This window comes from Euprymna scolopes, chromosome 11, assembly GCF_053919585.1.
Source record: "Euprymna scolopes isolate OS-2025 chromosome 11, ASM5391958v1, whole genome shotgun sequence".
NCBI classification, from domain to species: Eukaryota; Metazoa; Mollusca; class Cephalopoda; order Sepiida; family Sepiolidae; genus Euprymna; species Euprymna scolopes.
In genome coordinates this window covers 101,725,009-101,752,931 of record NC_136492.1, presented here as the reverse complement: position 1 = coordinate 101,752,931, position 27,923 = coordinate 101,725,009, and the positions used below count along the sequence as shown (strand labels likewise).

At 31.2% G+C, this 27,923-nt stretch overlaps 1 protein-coding gene across 2 annotated transcripts in view; it reads right to left on the bottom strand.

Moving 5' to 3' along the window:
• Window positions 1-27,923, bottom strand: part of LOC145288008 (uncharacterized) — a 167,041-nt gene that overhangs the window by 77,289 nt on the left and 61,829 nt on the right. For both annotated transcript variants that reach the window (XM_080136009.1, XM_080136010.1), the window contains 4 exons: window positions 23,174-23,257; window positions 17,196-17,300; window positions 16,859-17,038; window positions 6,403-9,627 (listed from right to left, as the gene is read on the bottom strand). In XM_080136009.1, the coding sequence (XP_079992135.1) occupies window positions 6,403-9,627; window positions 16,859-17,038; window positions 17,196-17,300; window positions 23,174-23,257 (3,594 nt within the window). The remainder of the gene's footprint in view (window positions 1-6,402; window positions 9,628-16,858; window positions 17,039-17,195; window positions 17,301-23,173; window positions 23,258-27,923) is intronic.

Sequence of the window (27,923 nt, the reverse complement as noted above, 5' to 3'; positions counted from 1 at the left end):
AAACAAAACTAAACAATATCTATTCTGCTAAGCAAAATGATCTTTGGACAAAAATAACAAATGACCAGATAAATGAAATCCTGTTGCACGCTTGAAAAACATAGTAAAACAGAATAGTAACAGTTGTTCTGTTCAGAAGATATGTTGAGAAATTATCGGTGAAATTTGAAGAATATGGGAAAATCAAACCAAAAATGTCACCCCACCCACCCCAAAAAAACAATCATGGATGGATTTGGATTATTTGGACTACCGTTTTCATTGTGATTGTTATTCGCACAAAGTTTCGGCCGATGTAACGTCTGATATTTTTCTTCTTCTTGCAGACACCTAGCATAATGGATAAAGTACTAGATAAAATTCAGTTGAAAGTAACACTCCTCAGGAAGTTCTCAGTGCAGACAAAACAAAGAATACAATTGCAAATTACTTAAAACTTCTACCTGATCATGGCTGACCAAACGAGAGCATGCTAATCTCATGGATTAAAAAAAAGGTTCCATTCTAAATTCCATGTAGATTCTAGAGTTCAAAAAAAGGCACCTGAAGAACATCATAGGTTTCATTGGCCGAAATGTGTTGCAAATAACATTCAAGATAGTAGTTCAAAGAATCAATTTTCATCTCAAAATTTTCAGAAACGTGGATTGATTTATTTCAAATTTACCAGAGGGTATGGTGCGATTTCCAGATAGCAAAATACAGAGAAAAACTTAGGCTCATAGAATAGCTCATTGCTGGAACAGTTTGCACAGTAGTAAAAAAGAAACTTGGCATACGGAAAAGGAAAAATAATGCAAAAAAGCTTTGCAGTTGGTATAGAAACATGAGCTTCATTTAATTAGCTTACACAAACTGAAAGAATTGAATCCAACACAAGAGTAGGCAGCAGACAAAGTAACTAAAGAACTTGGTTTCATCAAAAATGTAGAATAAACCAAAAACTAAAAACAAATTTGAAAATTATGGAAACAGAATGGATCCGAAAATATGGAAAATGCATTAGACAACAACATTGCGAATGATTCATGGATTTGAATCGCACATGCCAATTTTTTTTTTTTTTTTAAATTACATTTCCACCCCAAACAAGGCACATTGCCACTTTGATGTAGGGGGCTACTATCAGGGACATAAGGTCATTACAACAACATCTGATGCTATCAGATTGTCTGAAGATACTAAATCCCTGATCTAAAATGCACCAAACATTGATGTTATTGTTTTCTTTTCCATTTGCAAAACTCAATCATGTTCTGCAAAGCTAAGAACAACAATGTTCCTCGACAAAACAATCAAACTAAACTCCATGAATAAATATTTGAAGATATCTTGAAGTGTAAAAACTTTTTTCCAAAATTACTGAATTTGGCATTAAGTAACCCAAAAAGGGTTGATATGCTGTAAAACAAAACAACTAAACCGAATTCCATGAAAGTATATTTGAAAATATAAAGTATTTGACGCATACAAAATTTTTCTCCAAAATTGCCAGATTTGGCTTTAAATAACCTGAAAAGGGTTGATATGCTGTGAAATCAAACAATCAAATATTACAAAAGTAAATATCCTTAATAGTTCATGCAAATTTTTCTTTTGTATTTTATTAGATTGTTAATAAATGGTATTTATTTACAGTTGACAACTTGTTTAAAAGTTTCATATTTTAATCGCAATCCAAGTCAATAAATATTAGCCATCATGTGCTAATTTGAACACTCAAAATAGCAGACATTTAAAAAGACAATACACAGAAGTTGAAAAAATATAGAGAGGATATATTTTACAGGACAGGACAAGCCATTTTGCAAACAAAACGTTTTTTATTTTCATATTCCAATAAAAACAAGATGTCTGCTGTAATTCTAGGCTCTCTAAAACTTAACATGGCCAAATATCAAACATATGGCATATGAATGGCATTTATGACTAGGCTTTACAAAGCAATAATAGGTCCCCACTTGGAATACGGGTCCCTAGTGTTTGCCAAAGTGGCAAGGTGTTCTCTGATTCTATTGAGCATTTACAGTGTTGTTCCATTGGATATATACTACATATTTCCTGCCACGACCCTGTTCCCTCTAAAGTATATGATCTGCTTGGATTAGACCTGCTGTCTATTCGCCGGAATGTAACAGTTGCTTCTGTTGCCTACAGATTATTTTATGGTTCTTGCTCCACCACAATGCTTAAGTACCGCTTTGTGCTGCAGCTGAGCAGACCAAACCTGCGACAATATATACATTCAAATTAGACCCTTTGCATAATCACACTCGTGTTTACTTAGAGATGTAACCGTGATTTCCTTTGCATGGTGTTCTGCAGTCCTGAACGTGCTGCCCTCAGAATTGTGTGAATGAACATGTATTACTGTCATATTTTCAAAGCTCAGTCTTATCTAACTATGGTGATGTTCTTAAATGTTATGCATTCTCTTATTAGCTAGGAAGCCTCTGTCTATTGCTAATGGTTTTATGACCATGGCTTAATAAAGGATAAAAAATATATTTCTTTAATAAAAGTCTTTTAATATACTTTTATAATAACACTAATTTTAATAGATTTTTGAATTATAGTACAATCCTTTCAAATAAAATACAAATAAGCAGTAAGACAGCATAAATGAATGTAAACTTAGCTTCTTTTTTTTTTAAGTTTTGATATTTAAATAAATAAACTTTAAAGGAGTAATAATGGCTAAGTGATTAATGACACAGACCGACACCTTAATCGTGACAAGTTCGAATTCAGTTCATTCCATAGAAATATTTTCATCAAAACCCACACTTCTTGAAAAAGAGGTAAAGCAAATAAAATGAAAGCAAGAAAATAAAAACTTTAGACAGAATATTTTACACTTATTTACAATATAATTGCATTAACAATAATTAAAAAAAAAAAAGAAAATTATTTTTATTTATCTTTCCACATTTTCATATACTTTTAATATAAATCGTACAATACTAAAAAATAATAATTTCTCAAAGAAAATTTTGAATCAAAATAAGCTCATGGTTAATTTACTTCAAAGTGTGAACCTCTCACTAATTGATTTTATTATTTTCTGCTGTTTAGGTATGAGTTACTGCTCCCACACCAACAATTTAAAAAATGAGGACAAAACAATTTCAAAATTTCGTTCTTCACAAAATCTGTCCTGATCACTGTTTTTAGAAGTTAACTTGAAATTGAAATAAATGAATCATAAAAGTTTGTATTTTGAGAATTGATTCCTTAAATGAGAAAATGGTTGAACAACAAAATTGATTATCTCTCTATTGAAATCAATGGCATAATTCAATGAGTCTAAAATAACTAAGGATCAAACAAGAGAATGAATCGCTTCATTAGAAAGAAAACATGATAAATAATTTAAAAAAAAAAAAAAACAGTATGAAGGAGACAAAAAAACAGAAACTGATACTAAATTGCTATAACACCAAACTCTACTATGCACGTGTGGGGATGGTACACCACGAGATTGTTTGTCTGAAGACCTTTACAAAAGAAACACTAGGCAATTTTGCAGATATATTCTACTTGTGACAAAGGGAGTAAAATTAATTTTTAAAAATACAATTAATCTATATATATAAAAGGCAAAATGTACGCGCATATTTTTGTATGTCCAAGAAAGGCTTTATTTGGGGGGGGGGGGGTAGAACTTTTCATATACTCCCTAGATTATAATATCTACGATTTGCAAACAGACGTCGTCTCTACATTTATTTTGATCGACTTTTATAAAATTCCCTCTATTCCGTCCTTTTGCGTGTTTGTTGGTCTTTTTCATATAAATAAACCAAACTAATTGAAGCAAATCAACTCGCCTGGCTCTTGTGGCCGAGACATTTTGAAGGCAATCAGCTTTGATCAATGTCGAGGAAACTCTTCATATCAAACAATTGCTATTCATTTGGAGCACTCCCCCTTTTTGGGAAGCAGAAACTGGTCTGCAGCCAACCTTCATTTCTACGTCTATTTGAACTCATTTCTGCAAGTCAACTTCTTAATCGTTAAATTTGAAATCTTTTCACTTCCTCTCGTGACGTAGCGTAATGGTAAGATCTCAGCTTTTCTTCCACTTTCTTCTTTACCGCCTTCGCGTCACAGGTGTCTACTAACACTTTTTTTCTCCCCAAACAAACACTCGGGCAATGCCAGGCACCCCCGCTAGTCTATACTATAAAGGGCAAAAATCTGTGTGTGTACGTGTATGCTTGCTAAAAACTTTTGACAGATGCGTCGGAATGTGACAAAACCAGTATCGTATTAAACCTCAAACTTTCGGACAACAAATATAAAAAAATTAGCCAAAAACATTAATTTCTTCACCCTCAACTGGGTACTTTTCTACAAGGAGGAGTCACTTTTTTTTTTAAGATATTTTCACAAGTCATCCATTCTTCTCAATTGACTAGCCTTAATTTTGACATTCGCCACTTCCAGTTTTGCGATGGACGCAACAGCAAAAACGTCAAGTTTTTTTGTTTTTTTCACATTCTTTTCCTCTTTCGCAGTACGGATTTGAGCCTGCTTGTCTGCCTACTACCACTTTTTTTTTTCTCAACCAACATTCTTACACACACCTCCAAACACCCAGGCTAGTCATAAATAACAAAATAAAACTTATAGAGTTAAATCTGTATCTGACTTACTATTTGAATAATAGCTGTTGTTTATTTCTTTTTTCACTTCACTGTTATTTGTGTTTGTGTGTGTGTGTGTGTATGTTTTCCGATAAGTCAACTTAACAGATAACAAATTCAGAGTTAATAAAACTTATAATCAGTTTCCACACTTTAAAAGTGAGTCAGAAAATTAAATTTTAACGCATTTGGTGAAAGAAGTTGTAATTTTTTTTTTTTTTTTTTTTTCTGATTTTTCAGCTGTTAGCTATACTGCAATTTTACCCATTAGTTATATGTCATTTACACAAACATGACTCATCACTGTCAACACTATTCACCATAAATATGCTAATCATCTGAATGTAAGAATGACATTCCATTGCACAATGTTACTTTTTCACACAGCCAGCCAGAGTGGAAGACTAGTTTATTTTCATATCTTAGCATCAATATTTCCATTCCAAAAAAATATTCAAAGCAAAAACACTCGTCTAACTACAACCACTACAAAGAACTTTACTTTCTTTCCTTTGTGAAATGGAACCTCATTAAGCAGTTTTTCCAAGAACTTCCCATCTCTGAAATGCAATGCTTCCCAACTGACTACAACATGATTATCTTCACGTTCAATGTTAACGAATACTCATAAATCATCTTCTTAAGTAATCAAATTCTGATCATTCATTTTCAATTCTCTCATAGTTTTGGTCATCATCCAACTGACAATTTCATTAACCCTTATTCTCAAGTGACTTTTGACCTTGTAAGTAATGACTCAATAGAATTTTTAAAAAAAATTTTTAAATAAATAATCAAAACATAAAATGTTGATTTGAATTTCAATTTACAAGGTGAATTCATTTTAGGAGAGCATTTAAAATCTCCAACATTTTACCCATACACAATTGGTTCAATCAACAGTTTCCTCAATTTCTATGGATTCAAACTTTAATCTTTTGGCAATCTTACGTATTTACTGATCCAAGCAACCTCTGGTTTTGAAACTTGTCAGAAGTAATTTGGGTTACTGAATCTGAAGACTCCGCTATATCCTATATTCAGTAAAAATTAATTGAATTCATATTTATCATATAGTTTAATTATATTTGGACAAATGCACATTTTCTTTTCATAACATTTATTTTATTTATTTATGTGAAAAATTCATATTTTTTTAAAACTATGTTAACTATATATTAATTTATTTTAATTTAATATATTTAAAAATTATTTTATTTTAATTATCTGTAAATATTTTCTATAAATAAATATATTAGGAATAATTTTATTTGTAAAGGAATATATTTATTTTTTTAAAAACTTTCTTTTTAAATAAACATATTCATTTTTTTTTAATTTTCTGTAAATAAACACATTTTAATTAAAATAATCAGTTTCCAGATATTCTTATGTGTTGACCTACATTTTCATCTTGATGTTCAGATTATGTAATATCATTTACTTCTGACAAGTTTCAAAACCAGAAGTTGCTTGAACTGGTAGTTATGCAATATCGCCAATTTTTTAAATAATGCTTATATTAGCATTTTAACATTAGTAAGTTTTGGGGTTTAAATGAAGAGAAAAACTAAATGAATCTACTTTAATTAAAACGTTATGAATAGTTTTTTCCTCACAAATAATCATTAATCCGCATTTTACGATGAGAATATTGATATCAAATTTGTTTGAAACCAACCACATTTTAAAAGGATAAAAATGTCTCTTATGTTCACCTATGTCTTTGAGTGAAAGCTTCCTTAATACTTACAGCATGTTTCTTCTGTTCTTCTTCTTCTTCTTTAGCTTTTCTGGCGTCAATATTTGAACTGAGATCGGCTAGCTCACTCTTCAGTTTAGAAACACAAAGTTCTAATTCTTCAATCCGATTTTGAGAAGTGATAACAAGTTCTTTCTCATGAGAGTGACAACACTTAATTTCTTCATTCAACTTTAAGATTTTTGTCTGCAAACTTTGAATGTTTTCTTCATTCTCTTGCATTAGTTTTTCATGTGAAGAAGTTTGTTCATGCAATTCTTCCTGAAGATTTTTTAAAGTCAAATCATATTCAGCAAGTTTTTCATTGAAGCATTTCTTTTCCTCTTTTATTTCGTCCTCCTTTTCTTTGAAACTGTCCTTCAAAAATGCATTACTCTCCTGCATATCCGACAACAACGCTTCCTTTGATTCTAAAGTTTTCTCATACCACGTTATTCTAGTTTGGTGTTCATCGACATCATTTTTCACTGACGTCCTTTCGCTCTCTAAAGCTCTCAATTGCTCAAGCAATTTTTCAAGATTTTTTTCATCTTCTAATTTTGCAGTGTTCATCTTCTCTAATAATGATCTCAATTCCACAATCTCAACTTCGGAAGACTTGTAATCATTTGTTAAAACTTCCAACGAGCTGTGACTCTCAACTAAAGCTTTATCCTTCATGTTCAACTGACTTTCTAAAGAGTTCACTATGGACTTCAACTCTTTCTCTTCTTTTTCACTTCTCGACACGTGTTGCGAATAACTCTGGGTTTTTTCTTCCAAATCAGATTCGAATTTCAACAGGGAGGTAGACTGTTCTTTCACTAATCGTTCTGCATGTTCTAACATTGATGTTTTCTGTTCTAAAATCTGAAGCAAATTGTCTTTTTCTTGAACCAAAGAATTGAACTGATTCGTACTGGAACTGTTCTGATTTTGAAGGAGAGAAAGATTATTCTCACATTCTTCAAGACGAGACTTCAGTTCAAGGTTTTCTTGCTTAATCATGCTAATGTTAGCCAAATCAGCATCAATATCTTCTTTCAACTCCATTTTTTCTTTCTCAACAGTATCAGTCATTTCTTTAATGCTTGAGAGCAATTGAGCTTTTTCATCAGTGAGCACAGATTTTTGCTGAATCGTGACAGTCAGCTTATCCTCCAAGACAGAAATGAGATTCTCTTTATCGGTAAGATTACTAGAAAGTTCAGAATGATATTCTTCAGATTGTTCTAAAGCCTTTCGTAGATCACTTAGATTAGAGCTTTGTTGGTCACAATGGCTAGACAGCTCGTTTACTTGGTCATTAGCTTCCTGTATTCGCCGAGTGGCTTCTTTGTGAACCTCTTGCAACTGATTCTCCAATTTGTCGATTAAATCTTGTTTTTCAAGCAACTCTTCTTTTAGTTTTGATTTACATTCGTTCTTTTCGACCCAGGCTTCTTCTAAAACTTGTTCAGATTGCTCATTCTCAACTTTCAGCTCGTCATATTTTGTCTTCATTGACGAAAGTGAACTGGAAAGATCTAAGATCTTTGTCTCTAATTCTTCTATGTAAGTAATTTTATCTTGGAAATTCTTCTCGATTTGTTGAAGATTCTCATCTTTCACTTTGGATTCTTTTAAAAGAGAACTTTTCTCACCTTCCACTTTTTCAACTCTCATTCGATATTCCTCTAAAGACTTTTCGACAATTGCCCTATCATTCTCTGACTTGTCCCATTTTTCTTTCAGCTCTCTCATTTCTTGAAGTTCTCTTTCAACGCCCGCGAAATGTTCCGTCAGCTGGGCTTTCTCCAAAAACAAAGTTTCATAAGAATCCTTCAGTTGTTTACACTCTTCACTTATCTCTTGACCTTGTTCCTCGGACAAGTGCATAACAACTGAAAGAGAGTCTTTCTCGCGTAGGATGTTTGCTTTTTCTTTCTCGGCTGTTTGTATTTCATCTTCAAGCCGCAGGAGTTCATTTTCTAATCTTCCTTTCTCGTTAATTATCTCTTCAACCTTCTTTTTCATGAGATTTATTTCGTCACGTGAGGAGCAATCTTTCTCTGTAAGCTTAAACATTTCTTCACGCAAGCTATCCCGTTCATTCAATGCTTCATGTAACGAATTCATAAGGAATTCCAACTCATTGCGCCAATGCTGTTCTCGTTGTTCTGTCTCTTCCAGATGCTGCAACGCTCTCTCCTTATCTTCTTTCATCATGTGCATCAGATTCTCCCACTCTTTCAATTGTTCCGTCTTATTCAATAGCAAACTGCATTGGGTCTCATTTTCTTGCTTCAATTCATACAGTTCATACTGCAAAGTTTCTCTCTGTTCAAGCATCTGTTCCAGCATTGACTGGATCCGACTGTTATCTTCTTGAAGAGAACTGATTTTCTGCTCGTCAGGAGTTTGTTCTGATCGTGGCAGCCTTGAATAGTCATTTGGAGGCGAAGACTCCATTGCTCGTAGTTTCTCTTGAAGTGTTTGTAGTGCATCAACAGAATGCAAATATTTGGTTAACAATGTTGAATATTCTGTTTCCTTCTTATCCGATTTGAGCTTTTCAGCCTCAGCTTCGCTTTCAGCCTTTACCAACGCTTCTTTGGATTCTTTGACTTCTTCCACCAAGAAATTCAGGTCGGATTTCATCATTTCCAACTGTTTCTTATAGGAAGAGCGTTTCTGCTTGCTTTGTTGCAATTGCTCTTCAAGAACATCATTCTCTTTCACAACCGTCTGGTACTTAACATTGCTTTCATTCTTCTCTATTTTTAGATCTTCACACAACTCCTTAGCGAGATCAAGTTGACTTCTTACAGATAAAACTTCTTCACATTTTTCAGCTAAAATATTTTTGGATGAAGCAAGTTGCTCTTCTACTTCTTTGAGTTGTTGCTCAAAGTGTTTTATCTGCTTCAAATGTTCCTCGCGAAGTGCATCTACATTCTGACAATTATTCTCTGTGGAATTGTCTTCTTTAATATCCTGTAATGAAGCAATTTCATTTTGGCAATCTGACAGTTGATCTGAAAGTTTTTGATTGGTGGTCTGCAACTGCTCTAGCGCCACCATTTTCTCATTTAAAGAACTTTTCAGCTGTTTGCATTCATCATCCAATTTACTTAAACAACTTTCCTTTTCTTCTAATTGTGTAGTGATGCTGGTATTATGGCTCTGGAAACTTTCTACTTTGGTTAAAAGTTCTTTTATTTTATCGGTGGCCACATCCCCAATATCTTTGTTTGCCTGGAATAAACCATAACTAATTATATTCATAAACACACATTTATGGATCGAAAACTGAGCTAAGAATTGAGCAGACAAATGCTTAACTGCCCAACATAAATTTCCAATTAAGCAGAAACTTATAATCTGTAATATCATTTAAAATCCTTTATTAACTCTATGATAAAAAGAATGCAGGTGAATAACTAAACGCCTACACAAGAGAAAAAAGGGATCTAAGATATATATATTTGATTACGGATAAGCACAAAAAAAAACAGCAATGTCAGGATAATTACTTGATGTAAAGAAATATATAATTATAGTTTTTGTTTTACATAAGCCAACATTTGCAGTTGAAACCCAAAGAGAAGCAGTCTACAGTGAACAGCAGCAACATGGCAACATTTCTAGATAACAAATAAAGCATACTGATCACCATCAGCACCAATACATTTATAGAAATAATCTTACTTCATAAACAGATCTTGTCTCATTGTGCAACAATTTTTGTGAACAAAAAATAAACAAAAAAAAAATAGAGCATGCAACAGATTTACCTACATAATCTTTAAATTACACAAAGAAAACATTTTGGGGTTCTTGTCTAGAATTCGCTCCATAATAAAAAATAAAAATGAAAAAAAATCTGTATGATGTACATATTTGTGACAAAATGAAACTATCATACACCAAAAATCGATCAAGTAATTTTATTTTTAAATAAGAAAATTAAATTTCATGAGTAACAAAAGAATAACAGCCTTGTCCGACATTTTGAAAGAAATCTAAAAAGAAAAATTTTAATTTAAAGATGTATATTCTAATGCTTATGAATTCCTATTAATCGCTTAAAAATGATTTTCTTTATGAAAATAAAACCACTTGATCAATTTACGTCATTTTTTTAATTTATTTTCATTTCGTCATAGGTATGTACAGCATACAAATTTTTCTTTAATTTTGTTTTTTTTAATATGGGGGAAATCTGAACAAGAACCCATTTTTCATATGTACTGTTATCTACAATTAACTTTCAAATAAGATATCTTTTCTTTTTGGGAGATAACTAATAGATAAGTATATTTATAATCTAAATTTAACAGTTAATGCTTTGCTAAGTATTTAGAATACAAGGTGCAACATAACGTTTGTTTTGATTTTTATTCTCTAATGCCTCCATTTCTATGACACAAGATAAGTAAAGTCTTTTCATTTTTTTTTTCTTATTTATTAAACAAAGATGTATTATGCAGTATAATGAAATTTCAAACAAATGCATTTCAGGTAAAAACAATATCATATCCTTATGTGTCATGTCATTATGAAAAATGACAGTAGATGTGAGATCTATTTTTCACAAAAAAATCATAGGAAACTAGCAATCAAACATTTTCTATATTTTCAATGGCGAATTTCAAGGAAAGATAGAGGAGATAAGGGAGATAAGTCAGTTTGGTTGCACAATACTTCCATATTAAAAGATACAATAACACTTGTTAATTTGATAAATTCTATTTTTACTTGTAATTATTTTTCTACTGGATCATTTTTCGTAATTTTTGGAATTTATTTTAATTTTGAAATGACACACAAGTAGATGATAATATTTTAAGTGAAAATGCATTTGTACAAAATCCAATTATTTTGCACAAGTGCTGATTGAGAAATTAATATGCTGCATTACATTAAAAGGAAATGTTTAATAAAAAAATGTTTACAACACAAAAAAACGGCTAAAAAAATAGAAAAGGCCATTATTTACACAATGTTCTGCATATGCAATGGTAACACATTTAAAACATTAACTGATACAGAATTAGGTTTAGGAATTTGTTTAGATGAAGTTGATAGTTTGTATTGTTTGAATTATTCAGACTATTATTCTCATCGACATGTGGTACAATGGATAAAAGTGTTAAGTAACCGCTATGCTCATTGATACAGTTTAATAACCACTCAAAAGTGATCACCAAACAAAGATTTATTAAACAACTTACAGATTAAAGGTAGTGTAGAAACCACTGTCATTACGAATGTGCCCTTTTCCAAGGGCACTCACTTTCCTTTCATCTGTCCAAGGGAAATAAATATATTTTTGCAAGTGTACCTAACAGTAACAATCAGTTCTAAGTGACAGTCTTATGAAGGATGAAGGTTCAATCCACACTGTAGGCAATACTAACTAAAGATAAAATAAAAATTACTTAAAATTTCTACCTGGCTATGACTGACAGACTGAAAAAACTACTCGCATGGATTACATAAAGGATTTAGTTTGAAATTTTATATAGATTCTCAGTTCAACTATAAAATTCCAGAGTTCAGCAAGATATACTTGAAAAGGGTCAGAGGTTACATAAGCCAAAACTTTGTCGGAATAATAGTCTGAATAATACAAGTGATATAATTTATTAATTCATTTCATGATGACCTGACATTTATTGAGAATGTTTTATTCTGTAATAATTAACTTCCATATTTATCTTATTCTTTTTAAATTATTTTTTTTATTTAGAACTGAAGGTTTTTAAGACTAATTATGGAAAGATGAGTCTAATTTTTTTTTAATTAAATTTTAGAAAAAAATTAAATTTCACAAGTTTAATGAAAATTAACATCATTTTTACATTAAAATTTAAAACCTACAAAGGATTTATTGATTTTATATTAAAGAAATTTAGTAATATTGTTAATATCAAAATTAACTTTATATATTTTAAAGATATTTTTTTAAATTTGACATTTTAAACAAAAAAATTTTTTTATCACACTTGTATATCTTTCATTTTTTTACTGGACTAATTTATTGAATCAATCTATATTTTAAATTATAAAACCAAATATATAAGAACAAAAAACAAAATTATAGCAACAAAAATAATTCTTGAAAGGCATAAAAAAATTATTCTTTGTATTGACAACAGATTAAGAAATATATTAAAAAAAAAAAAAAAAAATGAAAATATAAATAATGCTATATTTTTTTTTCAATTATTATTCATACTTGCAAATAAATACAAATAATTAAAACCAATTTTATTTAACTTGAAATTACCTATTGTCAATACAAAATAAAAATGTATTTTTGAAAATTCTTGTGAAGTTGAAAGAGACTAGAAGATCACTCAAGTAATTTGATAAAAAGCAAAATATATTAAGCCAAGAAAAAAAGAAACCAGCAGCCGCAGCAATAACAATACAATGAAATAAACCAATCATCACCCTCCACAAATGAAGCAAAATTATTGTTAGTAAAAGTGAAGAAAATTCATATGCAACAAGCAAAGTGAAGTTGTTAGAAAAGCAAGTTTGTCATATTTTAGTCAAGTTAATACCCAAGCAACCATCCCAATTGTTTACTCTTTATCGAAAATAAATTTAAATATACATTTCAAGAAAAATTATTTTGCCATAAAATTTTAGATAACAACATGTGAGAATTATCTAATAACTTTTTTTTTTTTCGTATTTTTTTAAAATTTGAAGTAAAGAAAATTTATGAGGAAATTGCTAAAAATAATTGCAGGACAAAAAAAAAGTCAATTTTTACAATTTCAACTATTTTAGCTGATAAACTTGGAAAAAACTAAAAGATTAAAGTGCATGTCCAGAATTTTCCTTATATTACAAACAAAAATGAATAAAAATCTGTATGGTATATGTATCTGTGACTGAAAGAAAATATCATATCCCAAAATCTATTTAAAATTGATCAAATAGTTTTATTTTTAAATAAGAAAATCAAATTTTATGGTTAACCGAGGGCTGACTGTATTGCACCACCATCTTGTCCCATAAAAAATAAGGGAGATAATTGAAACCTGCAAGATTTTTGTTGTAGTGCCTACGAATTTCCATTTATCTCTTAAAAATTATTTTATTTATAAGAATAAAACTACTTAATCAATTTGCATGATTTTTAAAGAATACATTGTCATGGGTACATACATCATACAGATTTTTTGTATTTTTAATATTAATATAGGAGGAATTCTGGACAAGCACCTAAATTAAACGTGATTAAAGTAGAATGTTATATATCTTCGGGAATTTTTGTATGTAACATTGCTAAATACTGTTTTCGATTAGTATTTTAACAATCTGTTTTATTGCAGGTTTCAGATTGATATTCTATGATTGTCCAAAATATTCAACAAAATGATTCATTAATGCTTTATCTAAAAGATTAAAAGTAAAATAGTAAAGAGGTTGATCATAGTCAAAGGCGACCCAAAAGCTCCCTTTTTCACTAACTACTACACTGAGGTGTAGGGGATGGTATCACTTCTTCCCTTGGATTATTCCACTTAGCCTTGATCCTCACCTTATAATGCTGAGTGTTTAAGTCTTTGGTATAATTTAACCGAGGATTGAACCTTGGTCTCCCATCCCATTAGTAAACCCTTTTACTATTATAAGAAATGGGTTGGATTAAAAGATTAAAAATATATAGGGTGGCACACTTAAAAATAGCCCAATCTCTCTAATCTTTCTTTAAACAGCCAACTGACACCACAAGACAAAATGCAATTCTTTTTCCAACAAGATGGCGCTACATGGCACATGTCTCACAGATCACTGACACGAGTTCATGACATGTTTACAGAACAGAAAACAATAAGCAAAGGGTTATGGCCACTCCGTTTCCCGGGCTTATCACCATGTGATTTTTATCTTTGGAGGACTTAAAAACAAAAACTTTATGCAAATAATCCTCACAATCTAGACCAACTAAAGTAGAACATTACCAATGCTTTCAGGAGAATCACCAGAGAAGATCTACAGGCAGTATCTGCAAACATTGTTAAACATGCATAAAAATGCATAGATGTCAACGGGAGCACTTTAGCATCTTTTATAACACTACAGTACAATAAAAGAATGTTCCTCTCTACTACATTTTATGGGCTACTTTTAAGTGGGCCACCCTGTAATCATATAACTAATATAAACCTATATAAATAAAACCAAATAATCAAAGTAAAACTAAGAAACATTTATATGGTTAGATTTGAAGGATTACAATTCTTCACAACTTATTCATTAAAACTGTTGGCACGGTAGGAGCAAAGTGTAGTATCTGTTTTGACACTAAACGTATTTTTTTCTGTCGTTGGTGAGTGAAGTAATTTTTATTTTTGTCTTAATTCAAAGTGCCCTCTTTTTGGGGAGCTGGATTTTCCTCCCATTAAAAATTGACCTTGTGTCAAATTCTGTCCTCCTGGGGAGGCAAGTAAATTATTGACACCATAAAATGTGTATTTCAATAAAAAAAAAAAGTTAGAATGTAGAATAATGATCTAAGAGTTGCAATAAATATGTCACAAATTGAGATAAAAGGAATACAAATCAAATAACTTGCATCTTTAAATGCATCACATTTTTTTATGCTCTTTTTTTAATGAAAAAGAAAATTATGTTTATGAAGACCAAAAATTATATATATAAATTTAAACTCCAATCCAAAACTTAGTATGTATTTTCTTTTTAAATAAACTGATCCCAAACTATAATATTGTGCCTCTAACTGAATTTATATCAATTTATTGCAGACAAATTTTCAAATAAAAACAAGATTGTGTGTAGATTGGTGATTTTTTTTTAAACCAATGCACTTCCAGTAAACACATTGCGTACTTGTGTGTCCTGCCAAAATTAATATAAACTCCTAAAATTATGAAAAATGATCCAATAAAGATGTGCTTCATGTATTTTTAACAAAAAATCATCAATTATGTTTTGGTTAAAAATAGGGGACCCTATATTTAAATCAAGAAAGATAAGTCAATTTGTCATCCTGAACTGTTCCCCATTAAAATATACATGATAATTCGATAAATTCTATTTTTACTTGCAATTATTTTTCTCCTAGATCATTTTTTGTAATTTTTGGAATTTATACTAATCTCAACATGGCAGGTAAGTACATAATTATGTTTTCATCTGAAATATGTTGTTTTAAAAGATCATCAATTTACACTAGCACCAAAACAATCTTATTTACAACAGCAAGTTGAGATAAATGTATAGAGAAACAAATTTATTTAACTTGGCTCATATTTTAATTGACAAAACTCAAAAGAAATTAGCTTCAAAACATGCAAAATTCATGCAATAGGTTTCATAAACAGCAAAGGACAACTTTCTTTTAGAATTGTTTTGGCTTTTTGTTTTTTTTTGTTTTTTTTTGCATTAAAAACAGCATTCACAAACACCAAAATAAAATTTCCTGAAAATCCGCAAGTTTAAAAATCATCCCTTTATAAATTAAGCGAAAAATTAAATGGTTACTTGAAAAAAAAAAAAAAATTCGACATTATTTTTAAGAATTCCTTCCGTGAAAGAACAAAAAATTAAGAAAAATATGTATAATGTACATACCTGTGACAGAAAAAAAATATTAAAATATCGTACACCAAAAATCACATAAACTGACCAAGCAGTTTTATTTGTAAATAAGAAAATCAAATTTTGTGGCTAAATGAACAGTGACAATATCATAATGCCATCCTAAAAACAGGCTGAAAGAACAAGGGAAATAACTCCAAATAATTCAAACTTGTGAGATTTTAAAAAGCCATTCTTAGCATGGGGAGGGGCAGAGGTACATTGGAAACACTCAATTTTGCTAAAAAAAATGATTCTTTTTTTATAAAATTAAACTACTCAATCAATTTATGATTTTTTGGTGTACAATTGCTGTTGGGACAATTAACCAGAATTGATATCAGAAAAATTAGTGCCTATTTTCCTATGCCAAAAATGATTCCTTTAATTATCTTTATATTTGATTTTGTTCAAAACGAAATCTTCCACTGATGGTAGTAATAATTAAGTAATAAATACTAATTTATTTTCAACTACCAGCAAAACTAAAATCTATAGATTACCTCCCCACAAGTGTTTTTTTTTAAGTTTGAAAAAATATATGATTATTTAACATGTTTTTACGGTAATTGGGAAAGAATAACAATTTTATAGTTAAATATTTAAAGATTTATAAAGAATCGGAATTGGGAATTTAGTATGGAATCAGGAAAAATGTTGGAATCGTCTCATCACTATTTATAATATTTCCTTTTCATCACGGATATCTACAACATATTTTTCTTTATTTTCTTTTTCCATAGAGGGAATTCTGCACAAATGCCCATGAATTAATAAATGTAAAGTTTAACAAAAACACAAAAGTAAACTGGAAAATGTCTGAGGTTTTTAATTCTATTATTTAAATTTGAAAATAACATACCTGATTTTCAGATTCTGCAGCAGCTAGTCTTTCTTCAAGGTGTTCACATTGAAGTCTTGACTCTTCCAATTGTGACTGGATTTCAGAAAATTCACTTTTGTGCTGCTCCTTCAAGTTTTTCAAAGCTTTTATACTTTCATCTCTGGCACTGATCAGTACATTGATTTCTTCTTTGAGATTCTAAAAAGAAACAGGACTTTCAGCATTACATATCGGAATCATGTTCAATTTTTTTTATAGATTGAATATCAGAAAAGAAAAATCATATTTATAACTATAAAGTTACAAAACTAAAATTAGATGAAGGATGCAATAATTTGAATTAAAATCAACTGACCTTATTTTCAGAAATGATTTTGTCCTGCTCCTCTTGCATGAAATGAAATGAAGATGACAAGGTTTCATCTTTCATTTTCAGACATTCATTCTGTTCTTGAAGGGCCTAACAAAACAGATAAGAAATTTAAAAAAAAAAAAGGTGAAGCATGCATGGTCCCCCGTGAGTGGACAGTGAAAAAGAATTGACAGTTCAGCATTTGCCCCCCCCCTTCATTTAGCCCCAAAAGTCCAAGGGACATCAAATCCTGGTGAAAATTAACAAATGATACAGTTTTAGGCCTTAACATATACAAATTTGAGTTCTGCACCATGCAAAAAAAATATGACTAAGTCCATCATCTGCCCACCTTCCATTTAGCCCCAAAAGTCCCCAAGGCTTTAGCATATTTAAATTTGAGTTCAGCACCATGCAAAACTGCTAATAAACAGAATATTTTAGACAAATATAGTAAAATAGTCCCAAAAAGGAGTGTTTTTATTAGCCCTAAAAGAGGGCACACCCAAGAGTTATTGTGAAGTATAGACAAAGAAAATTATATAGAAATCAGTTAGTTACAACTTTTCAGAAAGTTTTATAAAAATCCAAGGCATCAATTTTTTTTAATAAGCACAAGCCATTTTAACCTGAAAGGCACCCCTAGGGGTACAACCAGACTTTTCCTCAAAAATCCGTTCTGTTACTTTTTTACTCATATCATGTTTGTGCAAAATTTTTAAAAATTCCAAGGCGTAATTATTGAGAAAAATGCAAACGGACGAAGAGACATGGGTGAATTTACAGGTCCACCCTCCTTTTATCAGGGGACCAAAAAGAAAACAGAATTTAGCAAGGAAAAGAAAATTAAATACATTGCTACTATTACAATTACTACTCAAAATGGAAATTTGTAACAGATTATTAATTTAAGATTAACTTAGCAAAATTTTGATTAAATTTAACTTGTTTAATAAAATGATTTTAATTGATTTTTTTCTAATCGACTCATCTGGGATTTAATTTGTTATTAATTCAACTCACAAATATACAACGCTTTCTTTTGTTACATATTTTTTTAATAGAAGAATTTACTGAATTTTTTAGAAGAGGATTGATAATTCGCATTATTTGAATTACTCAGACTACTGTTCTCATATTGAGTGTTATTCTCACAAATTTCAAATGATGAAACCTCCGACCTTCTTCAGGTATATTTTGTCGAACTCAGGGAGTTTTGTCAAACTCACAAATCTTCATAGAATATTCAATGGAGCCTTTTATTTAATCCAAAAGGGTAGCATGCTCTTGTTTCATCAGCCATGATCGAGTAGTTGTCCTAAGCAATTCACAATTGCTTTCAGAGTATCGCTCTCACCGAGAACTGAATTTTCAATTTCCAGAACAGTGTCACTTACAACTGAATTTTACTAAATACTTTATCCATTACGCAATAGGTCCTTGAGTTATGAAAATAGCACTCAAGATGAGAAGTTTGATTTCCAAAGTAAAATGTCACTTTCTTAAAAAGTTTGATTTACAAATGTAAAATGTTGCCACTTTCTTAAAAAGTTTGATTTCAAATGTAAAATGTTGTCAATTTCTTGAAGGTTTGTTTTCAAAAGTTATGTTGTCCCTCTCTTAAAAGCGTTGTTTTCCAAAGTAAAATGTCAGGAAGTCAGTATCAGACAGGGAAGTGGGGCGGGGGAAAAACGATTGTTGTTTTTGTAGAACATGATTCAGTTTTGTAAAAGATATTAAAAAAAAAAAAACTTTAATATATGATGCAAAAACAATATGAATCCCAATAAATAATAAATTAGAATGACAGTGAAAGAAAATTCGATAAGAGGCATGGTAAAAAAATATATAAAGTTATATATTAATAAGTGGTAATAATCATCGCTGGCTTCCACTTATATCAGAATATCAGGCTCTGTTGTTTGTCTGCTATCCTTTTCATTAATATTTATGTGTGACATGACTCTGAATGCCTAGTCTATAGTGGAAGAGCCACAGAGTATTCACAGAGAATGGTAGGGGGAGGACAAAGTTGTTCACTCCACTCTCTTCTTCCATCTTACTTCTTCATTTTCGCTCCTCTTCCCAAAATCCGAAAGAACCACACGTCAAGGGATCGTAGTAGTAATGATAATACTACACGTGAAAACAAGATTAGGTTTAAACCTTCCAAAATTCGTATTAAAACTGTCCAGATAGATATGTGGAATGATAGGTAATAGCATTAGTTAACAATCAGTTCTTCTGTTGGATGAATATGCAATTCTTGCTACAGGCAATAATAATTAGGGATAATATAAAATGAAGGCTTATACATGATAATGGCTGACTGAATGAGAAAAATCTACCCATGTTAATTGAATAAACGGTTTCGTTTCAAATTTCATATATGTTCCCATGTTTGACTATTAGGCTCTCAAGTTCAAAATAATACTCGAAAAGAGGTTACCATGGCTGAAACGTGAACAACCAAAATGAGAATGATAATTTAAATAATACTAATTAAATGGGCTTTTTTTTAGTTATTACACTAAAAAAGGAAAAGTTATCCATAAAAAATACACTTCTTATCCATAATTCTCTTTATAAAAATCTGTATGATGTAACGATAATATCATATTCCAAAAATTATGTAAATTGATTTTTATAAAGAAAATCATTTTTAAGTGATTAATGGGAACTTGTACAACATAAATCTTTCAAGTTTGAATTTGTTGAATTATCAAGCTTTGTTCTGTTTTTTGTTATTTGTATTTCTTTTTTTTTAGATTTTTCAAAATGGTGGATAAGACAGCCTGTCTTGATTAATCATAAAATTTGATATTTTTTATAAAAAAAAAACTACTTGATCAATTTACATAATTTTTAGAATATGACATTTTCGTTTTGTCACAAGTATGTACACCCTCCAGATTTTTCTTTATTTTTTATTTTTTTATATGGTAGTCACCACTTATCAAGGCCCGGAAGCCACTCGGAGATAAGGGTTATAGCGTGTACAGTAATCAATGGGATAATATCGTAGTAATCATTAGTAATGGAGATTTGATAAAGTGTCTTACTTAAGGGGGCGGTTTATCAGGAATTTGTTTATGTTGGACTTGAAGACATCCAAGTTGTAGTCAGGTGGGAAACAGGCAAATGGAAGAGTTCCACAGGCGTGCACTTCTGAGAAAGAAGCTTTGTTCATGGAATCTGCGTTTGGATTTAGGCACAGATAAAGAATGGGGAAAATTATTGACAGTGGTTTCAGCTAGACAGGTGTTTTTCTTGAAAGATTGGCGAGGGGGAACCAGAGATTGGAGCTCAGACAAGCATTTGCCATGGAAATAACGATAAAACAAAGATAGGCTTGCAACATCTCTTCTGTGGGAGAGAAGTTGCAGGGAAGAGAAAAGGGCATCCCCCACTAAACCACAAAGTCTATTTTTTACTCTGTCTATTTTAGCAGCTTCTGCCCAGATGTGGCAGCAATACTCTATCCTTGGACGTACTTGGCTTTTATATAAATAGAGAATTGCATCAGCAGTGAGATATCTTCTGGAGCGGTAGAAGGATCCTACCATTTTTCCAGCTACCTTGGCAACAGACTTGATGTACGTGTTCCATTTCAGGTCAGGTGTAAAGGTCAATCCCAGAAACTTATTAAAACATGGAGCCTCCCCTAGACGAGAGTCATCCATTTCAATTGATGGCAGATGGGGATCAGAGCATTGATCGTGCAAAGATAGGAGCTTGGTTTTAAATGCATTAAAAGTAACCAGCCACCTCTTCCCCCCACTGTACCACGCACTCAAGATCAGAGGAGAGAGAATCAGAGAGAACTTTGTCATTTACAGCCTTTAATATGTTGCCATAGATGGTCGTGTCATCAGCATAGACGTCAACGAATGATTTAAGTATGTGTTTTGGGAGATCATTAATGTAGATCAGGAAGAGAGTTGGGCCCAGGTTGGACTCATGAGGGGCTCTTGGCCTCTGATTTCTGCCCATCAACAACTACTCTTATGAGCCTATCAGAGAGAAAGGATTTAATGATTGAGAAAACATTTCCAGTTATACCATAGCTGGAAATATTGTGAAGTAGGCCTTTATGCCATACCTTATCAAAGGCCTTTGATATGTCAAGAGCAATTACCCTAGAAAGGAAGCCTTTGTCGAGAGATTCACTAATCCTATGAGATATAACAGTTAGTACATCTGCTGTAGATCTGGCAGAACGGAAACCATATTGCATGTCACTAAGAAGGTTATTTCTGCTGAGGTGGTTGACTACTTCTTTATTTAATATGGATTCCAGCAACTTACTCATGACACACAGATGACATTGGTCTGTACTGAGAGGGAGATGACTTATCACCTGAATTCTTAAATACAGGGCATACTGATGAGGTTTTCCCACTTCTTAAGGCAACGTTTAAACAGTTTTGTAAGTATGGGGGCAAGTTCTGGTTGAAGCTTTATCAACACTAGAATTGGAATGCCATCAGGGCTAGTAACTTTACTGGAATCAAGGTTCTTGATTAGCTTGGCGATCTCATGCACAGATATTTGTACGTTGCATAGTGTGTTGTCTGTTATAGGAGGAAATACGGGGAGTTGATGGCCTTCGTTCAGGATCCTGTTTGTTATTTACCAAAACTGGCGGAAATCAAGCCGCTGCTCAGCTACTTTGGATTTAACAGACTGGGCATATAGCTCTCTTGCATTTTTTATTACTTTTTTTACAGTGGTTGCTGGCAGTCCTGAAAGCAGCTTTAGTCTCAGTACATCTATTACGTTGGTAGCTATGGAAAAAGTGATTTCTGTGCGCAATGGCATCAGCACATTCTGGGGAAAACCATGGTTGGCTGTTAGGTTTTTGTTGGAATTTTTTGGATGGTATGGATCGGTCTATGCTTACAATTAACCATTCGGTCAGGTCTGGTACTATAGAGGACACATCCTTTTTAAACATGGAATGCAGAGGTATAAATGTACGGAAGCTATCCCAGTCAGCCAAAATTTTTAAAAAATATAGTGCATGTTATTGAGAAAAGTGCAAACTGAAGAACGGTAGTGAATCATTAGGTCCAATCTTTCATTTGTTGGGGACCAATAACAAAATAATCTGTTTTGTTTTCAACTCAAAATAACGTACATGACTGAAATAGGAATTAATCGCCTAAGTGCATATTTCATTCAGATAAATTATAAATAATCTTTCAAATAGTTAAGAAAACTTAGGTGTAATTATGATTTAGGTAGTGACATAGTTTCAGTTAAAGACAGACACGTAATCTCCATTATAATCAGGTTTATAACATTCAGTTTCAATATTCATGTAAAATTCGTTTCATGTAAAACATATACTTTCATAATAGATATACCACCTATCTCTAGGAGCATAGTTATGTTCAGATAAGAAACAAGACCTTGAAGATACACCTTGTAAATGCAATATGCCAAACATTACATTCCATTTTTGGTCAGTTTTAGAGAAAGTTCACTACAATATGGTAATTCTTATTTAAATAAAAGTATATGATTTAAAATGTAAAACCTTGAAAATTATAAAGCGAATAAAAACATATTGTAACAGTAAAATAAATATTTTTTTTTATTTATTTACATCTTCAGTAATTACTGCCTTCCATAATTGTTGTCATTTCACCACGGGCCCGTGGCGCAGTGGATAGAGACATTGAATCTCTACAATTCCAGCAGTTTCAATCCTACCCGAAGCCGGTCAGAGGATTAGTTGGCCAAAACATGGTGAGACGACAGCAACTATGGAAGGCAGCAATTATTGAAGATACAGTTGAAAATTCAGCATTCTTGTCTCGTTAGCAACCTGATGAAGGCCAGAGGAATAGTTGGCCGAAACATTGTGAAACAACTATAAAGATGAGAATAATAGTTCGTAAATAAATATACAAATTACTTATCTAAAAAAACATTCCAATAATTAAATAATATAAGTAAATTTAATATTTTCATACTTTCTTTTCTCTTTGTAAAACTTCCAGTTCTTGTGAAAGATTGCTCTTTTCTTGAACAGCAGTTTCAAGTTGCTTTTCCAATTCCTTAAAAAAAAAAAAAAAAAAAAAACTTTGTTGAACAAAAGAGTATGAATGTAGAATTTATGAAAACATTACTTACAAAATCCAGATAACTATTTACAAAAGATCAAGTAATACTGGAGATTTTGTTATGTTCGTAAAGAATCCTATTGATATACCTTAACTTCAGAATGTACAAATTTCTCAGAATTACATTTACCACTTCAAGAAAGGTTTATAGCATACAAGGTTCTCATCCAAAATTTTCCCCATATTTATAAAACAAAAATCTGTATGATGTATGTATTCATGACAAACCAAAAATATCATATTCCAAAAATTATATAAACTGATCAATTACATATTATTTGGATTCTTCAGACTATTGTGTTGAGTGTTATTTTCACAGCTTTTTAATCAATGCAACCACCAACCTTCTTTAGACATATGTTATCGAACTTTGGAATTTACACAGAATTTCAAACGGAACCCTTTATTTAATTCACATCGGTGGGGTGGGGTGGGGAGTTATGCTCCTGTTCCATCAGCCATGACTGAATAGAAGTTCTAAATAATTCGCAATTGTATTTTTGAGTGTTGCCCGCATAAAGAATTGAATCTTCAATTTTCCAAAAGGTGTAATTTTACATCTAAATTTACTAAGTATTTTATCCACTATACCACAGGTCCCTGCAGATCAAGTAGTTTTAGTTTTATAAACAAAAACATTTTTAAGTGATTAATGGAAATTCGTAGGCATTATAAAATAAATCTCACAGGTTTGAATTATGTTTAGTTATCTGCCTTTGTTTATTTTTTAGATCATTTTCAAAATGGTAGACAAGATAGCAGCTCTTCAGTTACTCATAAAATTTGATGTTCTTATTTAAAAATAAAATTACTTGATCAATTGAAGTGATTTTTGGAATATGATATTTTTGTTTTATTATGGGAACATACATTAAATAAATTTTTCTTTACTTTTATTTTTTTAATATAAGAACTATTTTGAACAAGAACCATATACAATAAGAACATAAGTTGGTCATGAGACTGCATACTGACAATATAACGATGGACCAGTGTTATTTAAGCCTTACTTCTCCAAATTGTATGAAGTATTTCCGAAGTAATGCTATGGAAACATTGATAACTAAAAAACTATTCTATCAAGTTGAAATTTTACTCATTTAATTTTTTATTTATTTATTTTTATTCATCCCAAACAAGGCACAATGTCACTGAGACATAAGGGGTTACTGTGATTAGAGGCCAGATTTATAGGAGCATTCTAAGTAGAATGTTGGAAAACAAGATGTTTGTTCAAATTACATTTAAATGTTGATAAAGTCTGATAAACAAGGAAGAGGGAGGGAATTTCAAAGGCAAGGTGGTCCAATAATAAAGCTATTAAAGTTGATAGTTTTCTAACATCTGCAAACCTTTATAGTGAACGGATGGGATTTTAATGTTAGTCAGATTTAGTTTGTTGGGACCTATTCAGTTAGAGATTCTTTTTTATACATCCTGCCCAAGAAGGAGAATCTAGGATTGGTGCACCAGCCTAGATGTGACAACAATATTCAATGCATGAGCAAATGGTGGCTTTGTAGAGATATAGTATACTGGCAAGTAAAAAAAGTTTTCTAGCCTGGTAGAGAGAGTCAACTTTCTTTGCAGCAGACTTAACAGTATCTTTTATGCATTTATTCAAATTTGAACGTTGGATTCTCGGCAAGGATACTATTAGCAATGGCAATTGGTTCGTTGGAAAGGTTTCTTATAATTGTTTTAAAAAAATCAGCTATTGTCTTGATAACATTAATTGTAACCATCCATTTATGAACACATTCTACTAGATTCAAAATTATTTTTTAACAATTCAGCCAGTGCCTTGGATATGTGCAATGTTTATTGCTAGTGTTGATTTTTGGAATTTGATTATAATATTTAAAATTCAAGTCATATCTTAACTTTTATAATCTACTGAATTAAAATATGAAAGCTCTGTTCAACATAACCTGTTAATAATTGAGCGCTATTTTTATCTGCAGTATTTAAATATATTATGAAAGATTCATATGATCTAATTTGTTAAAAAAACAAGTTTTGGATGAGTTAGTCTCTTGGAAAGATTTTGAACTTAAACTTATCCTTAAATAAATAAATAAATAAATAAATATATATATATATAATATATATACACACACACACGCACAGTGGTATGTCGGTATCGACCATAATTCGTTTCAGATGTTTATTTGAACACCGAAATGTTCTACAACAAAAACATTATTTCCCTTTTAAATAAACTGAAATAGAATTGGTTCCAGACTTTAAAAGTCCCTTTTTATCTGTAAACTTTGAGGATTTTATAAATTTAATTGCACAGAAAATCACCAATAAACATATATTCAAATGATTACAATAATATAATCTATACATGTACTAAGAGAGTAAAATGTATGTAATTCCAATTCAACCATTTTTATTTCTTAGCTAATTAGCTGATGGTGCAAGTGGGTGGATAAAGGGAGGAATAGAGAGGTTACTGTTTCGAAGGAGAATCCACTTCCATCAAAACAGATGGCAAATCGTAATTTGGGGTTCTCTCTTTGGCAAATTTCTTGGATGAAGATGATTCCTGAACAGGATGTTCTTTACGTTTAAAATATTTATCCAATGAAACTTGTTTTTTTTCTTACTGTCCAACACTCTGCGAAAATGGTACATAACATTGTCATGAAAAACGTCTACATGTCTGCAGGTTGTAGCGATATCTGGGTTATATTTAACCACAAAGGCTTTGATATCATTCCACTTGTTGCATATTTCTTTCAATACTGTTCTTGGTGCATCCTCTTTCCTTTCCTCTGAATGTTCCTCAACAGAATTATTCAATGGTAAAAGAATGTCCGTTTTTGTTTTGTTTTTTTTTGTTTTTTTTACATAGGAGTCACCACTTATCAAGGCCCAGAGGCCACTCAATGATAAGAATTATTGAGTGTACAGTGGCGAAAGGGAACATGTCGTAGTAATTGTTAGTAGTGGAAATTTGGTAATTTGGATTACTTAAGGGAACAGTTCATCAAGAATTTGTTTATGTTGGATTTGAAGACTACCAAATTGTAGGCAGCTGGAAAACAAGAAAATGGAAGAAAGTTCCACAGGTGTGCAGTTCTAAGAAAGAAGCTTTCTCCATGGAATCTATGTTTAGGTTTAGGTATAGGTATAGATAAAGAGTGGGAATAATTATTGACAGTGGTTTCAACCAGATGAATGTTGTTCGTGAAAGTTTGGTGAGGGGGAACCATAGATTAGAGTAGTAATACACACGGACGAAAAAACGCTTTGGATAATCACAGATTTCAAGGTAGTTCTACTAAAATAGCCATATTTTTTAAACCAAAGCACTTCAAGTCTTCAAATTACTACTGTTTTGTTCGGAAATGAATATACTTTCAAATGAATTAATAAATATGAATGTACATTATATATTTTAAGAGTTTTAAGCAAATAAAGTGATAAAAATGTGAACGTCATAAAATGGCGTTTTCGGTAAGGTTTTGTAATGACCCCCCCCTGTTTTCTAAAGGTCCGTACCGTGATTGTATGAAGAATTTCGTCATGAAATTTGGGAACCAATCAGTAGAGGTGTTAATCTTAATACTGTCAAGTGTCCGAAATATTTTTGACCATTTCTTTTTTTGTTGTGTTAAAAATAAGACTTTAATATGACTAGTATCGAACATTTTGAAAAAAAAATTCTTCGGACACCCAGTAGTAAGTAAATCAATCTTTTTACTATCTTTATCAATTAAAAGTATTATTTTATGTTGAGTAGGACCGCGGTAATTGATAATTTAAAAGGACCTACCCGAAAAAAAAATTGTTTCTATTTCTCGAATTTGGTCAAATGAAGTTAGTATTACTAGCAGCAGCAGCAGCTCCAGCCTGTAGAATCAGCCATAGCACAGCACAGTGTATAAACAACACGCGTTCTTTAATTTTTATTCAAGAACGAGTTAAGAAAAACATGAAAACATGAATATAAATGTTCTTATATGTTTAATTAGAGCTATTTTGTTATCAGAATAACATTAGTTTAGAACTATTCGGTTTTCAGAATGTATAATAACAACAATCCCAACCAATTCGGCATTATGAATCTGTAGCAGTGTCAGAATCTTTGGGAAAATCGCCATTGCAAATTTGACACCCCTAAGACAAAACTGCGAATAAAATATAAAAAAATCGTAATTTCTGTTTTTAAAGTGGGTTTTTTATTTTATTTATGGAATATACTTCCAAAATAAACTATTAAAGTTGTTTCAAACATAATAAAAATATTATTTCTTATTTGTTAAAAAACCGTGTTGACAAAATATCCGCTCGCGGTGATTGAATACGCAGACATTCATTGAATCTGTTGCAATTTCTCACATTTCTCGTCAAATTTAAAAACATGGTTAAAAAAACAAAATAAACTTTTGTAGATTGCATGCACTTTTATTCTTTAAATTAGTTTTGAACAACGAATTAAAACAATGTTTTACTGCGAACAGCCACAAATGTTTTTTTTCAAAATCAAAATAAGTATCAAAATCTCGTTTATACATAGATTCGAAAAAGTTGTCAAAAAACAAATATATAACAAATAAATGTTATCAAAGGCAAGATAAGTTACTTT